Source organism: Otolemur garnettii, unplaced genomic scaffold (genome assembly GCF_000181295.1).
Source record: "Otolemur garnettii isolate 467f Iridium unplaced genomic scaffold, OtoGar3 scaffold00038, whole genome shotgun sequence".
Taxonomy (NCBI): Eukaryota; Metazoa; Chordata; class Mammalia; order Primates; family Galagidae; genus Otolemur; species Otolemur garnettii.
The window spans coordinates 7613470-7617629 of record NW_003852433.1 but is presented as its reverse complement, the minus strand read 5'-3'; the positions used below and the strand labels follow the sequence as shown (position 1 = coordinate 7617629).

General features: G+C 40.4%; 1 protein-coding gene across 1 annotated transcript in view; it reads right to left on the bottom strand.

Moving 5' to 3' along the window:
- Positions 1–3760, bottom strand: part of LOC100966885 (2'-5'-oligoadenylate synthase-like protein 2) — a 13978-nt gene extending 10218 nt beyond the window's left edge. Inside the window, exon 1 of the mRNA XM_012805200.2 lies at positions 3354–3760. Within this exon, the coding sequence (XP_012660654.1) occupies positions 3354–3551 (198 nt within the window). The 5' untranslated portion in view covers positions 3552–3760. The remainder of the gene's footprint in view (positions 1–3353) is intronic.
- Between the last annotated feature and the right edge of the window lie 400 nt (positions 3761–4160).

The following is a 4160-nucleotide window of genomic DNA, read 5'->3' as shown; positions in this document are numbered from 1 at the left end:
TTTTTTTTTTGTAGAGACAGAGTTTTACTTCATTGCCCACAGTAGAGTGCCATGGCGTCACACAGCTCACAGCAACCTCCAACTCCTGGGCTTAGGCAATTCCCTTGCTTCAGCCTCCCCAGTAGCTGGGACTACAGGTGCTGGCCACAATACCTGGCTATTTTTTTGTTGCAGTTTGGCTGGGGCTGGGTGTGAGCCCGCCACCCTCGGTATGTGGGGCCTGTGCTCTGACCACTGAGCAAAAGACACTGCCCAACATTCCATTTTTCACTGGCCTCATTTCAAGTGCTCAATAATAACCAGAAACAGTGGCTGTCATTAAATATATTGGACAGCACATATATAGACCCTTTCCCTCATTGTAGAAAGTCCTACTGGATAGCCTCTGGCCTAGACAAACATATTTTAGTGTACATATTTTGTACACATACATTTTGTATGTGTGAATGCTTGTGTGTAGGTACGAAATGTTTTTAGACTTTATATTTTGAAATAATGTTAGATTCACAGGAAGTTGCAAAGATAGTATAGAGGAATCTGGTCTGTTCTTCACCCCATTCCCCACAATGCTCACATCTTACAAATATAATAGAATAACAAGACCAGGAAGTTGACATTGATGCTATGCATCTATTTAGTTCTGTAACATTTTATCATATGTGGAGATTTGTGTGACCACTGCTATAATCAAGATGCAGAACTATTCCATCACTGCAAGATCTTCCTCACATAGCTCCTTCATGGTTACACCTTCTTCTCTCCTCCCTCCCTCCCTTCTTCCTTTCTCTTCCCTCCCTCCACCATCCCTAAACTCTGGAAACTATCAATGTCTTTTCCATCTCTATTATTTTCATAATAATATCAAAATAAGATAACATCACGTTATATAATGAGAATATATGGTAAGTGACCTTTTGAATTTGGCTTTTCCCTCTCACTTAGCACAATTTTTTCATATCTGCCTGTATTAAGTGTCTTTTCTGAAAGTTTTTTTTGTCTTTAATTGACATGTAAAAATCATACATATTTATGGGGTACAGGGTGATATTTCAATACGTGTATACATTGTGTAATGATTACCATATCCATTACTTCAAACATTTATCATTCCTTTATGGTACGAACATTCAAAATCCTCTCTTCTAGCTATTTTGAAATATACAGTACATTCTCCCTAACTGTAGTCACCCCACAGGAGAACTTGGTCATCCTAACAGTAACTGTGTACTGATTGACCAGCCTCTTCCTAACCACCCCCTCTCGTGTTGTGTGTTTTATTATTTTGTTCCACCATGATCTTGTTATAAGTAATTCAAGTTTGGTTTCAGTCTCCAGTCTGTCTGCTGTTGTTTACTTTTTCAAACTTTAAAGTTGATATCTGTCCAGAGTTTCACTTGTAATTTGTGAGAGAGGTAATTTGTAAGGGGTTTACTTCATCTTAGCTGGCACCGGAAACTTACCAGTGCTTTTGAAATAAATATACTTATAAGTACATATGAAATAAAATGATTTTTTAGTTATTTAGGAACATTTAAAATGTGATCATAGTGCACTAAAACGTGAATAGTACTTATCTAGGAATAGTAAGGTCGTTTATTTTCTATATCTTGTATTTTCCTGTATTTTTGTGACTAAATGTATTACTGTGTAATTTTGAAAGATCATGATGCGATATTGTCTTCAGATTACTATGTATCCTTAATTTAGACATTGGATTTTTTGATCAGAGGACACAGAATAGTAGAAAAGGAAGAATAGGGGTGTCAGATGGAATTGGTGTTTAAGCACTGGAAGAGACTTCCTTGCACAAGTTACTATTGGGCCCAGAAGATTCTCCAGGCCATCAATGGTTGGAAATCAAGTGGAATAAGCATATTTAACTAGAAAAATACAGCACTCTCAGCCTAATATGGCTAGACGAAACCAGGAAGACTGGATGCAATTAAGGAAAATTTAGTGCTTAAAAGGGTTGACAAAGACAGAGAGAAGGCAAATGATGATTTATGTATAACTGGGCAATGTACACCCTTCCTCTAACATAGAAGTGAAATGGACTAAAGATGTGACCTTACTGTTATTTCCTGTTTACTCATGTTTATTCAGATAGGGTCTTAAGGGGCATAACAACATTGTTCTGAGTATTTTCTGTGCTGCTCAAAACAAGTGAGATAGTTATTCTGGGGTGTTTTTCACCTTCTCAAAATAGAGATCATTGAGAAAGCAAAAAAGAAACATAAAATTCATTTTTCCCCTTACATAATAATTAGTCTCCACTTGACACAAAACACCTTTAAAGGTGGCAACAGGAGCTTTAAGATATGGGTATTAAGGTATATCCCATAGAGACAGCAGATCGAGTTTTATTTGGAACATATGTTAAAATACTTGAATCCCTTTAGTCCCATCCTTAAGAGAATATGAATCCTACTTCTGGATCTGATGGGAATTTTCTTTTTGTTTTTGTTTCAGATTCTGAAAGCAAAGATGTTGACATAGCTCTAGAGAAGACAGCAAGCTCAGAGGTATGGCAGAATCAGAGCCCAGAAGTGCAAAGCTGTACCTTTTTAAGCAACTGCAGGAACTTGAATTCAATTAAATTGAATTTCTGTCTTGAAGCTCATAGTTTGGTAGTAATGTATCTGAATATTTGGCTTCAACCTTTCGCTTAAGAATTCTGTAAAGCTGCATGTCCTTTTTTCAGTCTTATTCTCAGTAGCCATCACAGCACCTAAGGAAAGCCTGATATACTTAAATTAATGTTAGATGCCTTTCATTCTAGCAAAATGAATAAACTCTAGACTTATGGTCAAGACTCGTGATATAGGTGATGTTCTAAGTGTTGATTAAAATTTAGTGCCTTCCCAGGAGAAACCATGCTGTAAATAAGTGTTGCATTTCACGGCCAGCCCCTAAAAACCCTTTGAACCCACGGAACACACTCTGGTGTTATCTAATTGCTAGATAATTTTTAGCATAACCAGTCAGTGCCATTTTAAAAGAAAAATAAATATAGGAGATTGTTTTCATGACTTTAGGGGTAAAGTAGGGTTTCTTAAACAAGAAACAACCCCCATAAATTTTATAGAAACCTGCTTGCTTCATTTCACCTCTCTGGCACTCAGAGAGCTGGGTGCCAGCTAAGAATGATAAAAATAATAATGATAATCATCATTACCCTTGGATTTATAGGCTAATTTACTGCTTGACAGCACTTTACTGTGAATTATCCCACTTATTGTTCATAACAGATCAATTTCAAAGAGGTGGAGAGATGAAGGGACCCATCCCCCAAAGTCTCCCAGTCCATTAGGGGCAGTGTGGAGATTTGAATCCCTGGCACCCCAAGTGCTCACCTTCACCACCTTCAGCACCCTGACTTCTTTGTCCAGAATCAGCTCATCATGGAAACACTGATCCCTCAAAAACTGCTCGATTCTCTGCTGGGCGTCCTTCACTTCATCTTTCCAATCCCCCTCGGGCTGAAGGCTGTGCCTCACGAAAGCATCTAGCCTGTCCCCAGGGGTGTCATACAGATCCTGGGAGGCTGCCATCTTCACAGGACCTGGATGAAATCTTCTTCTCTTCTGCCCAGCCTTGTAAGGGGCAACTTCCAGCCTTTCTCCAGGAGGCTAAAGGACTGCAGAGGGGGCAGAGGGCAGTGGCGGGGGTACAGAGGGGCTTATCCTCCTCTCTTTGAGGTGCAGAGAGTGCTGGAGACAGGTTCTTCCAGAACCGGCTTGATCTAATTCTGAGAGCTGCCTTTTGAGCTCGGAAGGCAAGCCTCCTGCTGGTGGGAAATGGAAACCGAAACTGAACTTTTGTTTATTTTTTATTAGGAACAGAAACTTTGCTCATTTTTGAAAGAGGGATGTTTTCCTTCTGTTTAAGACTGCCAGGAAAATTGGCTGGGGGATCGGACCCTTGGGCCTCCGCATGAATTCTCAGCCTGAGTTTCCCTCAGTGTCCTGGACCTGGCCTGTCCTTTCCCCACTTTTTGCTGCATGGGCCGCACACCCTGACCCCCTACAGGAACTGGGTAGTGCCTGCCCCTGGGGTCAGGGGATGTTGACTGCCTGGGGTGAGGAGGTGGAAGGCTTGTGCTGAGCCTGAGGGGGCCTGGGTCCTGGGATTGACTATTTTCTAAGAGGAAGGACACACTC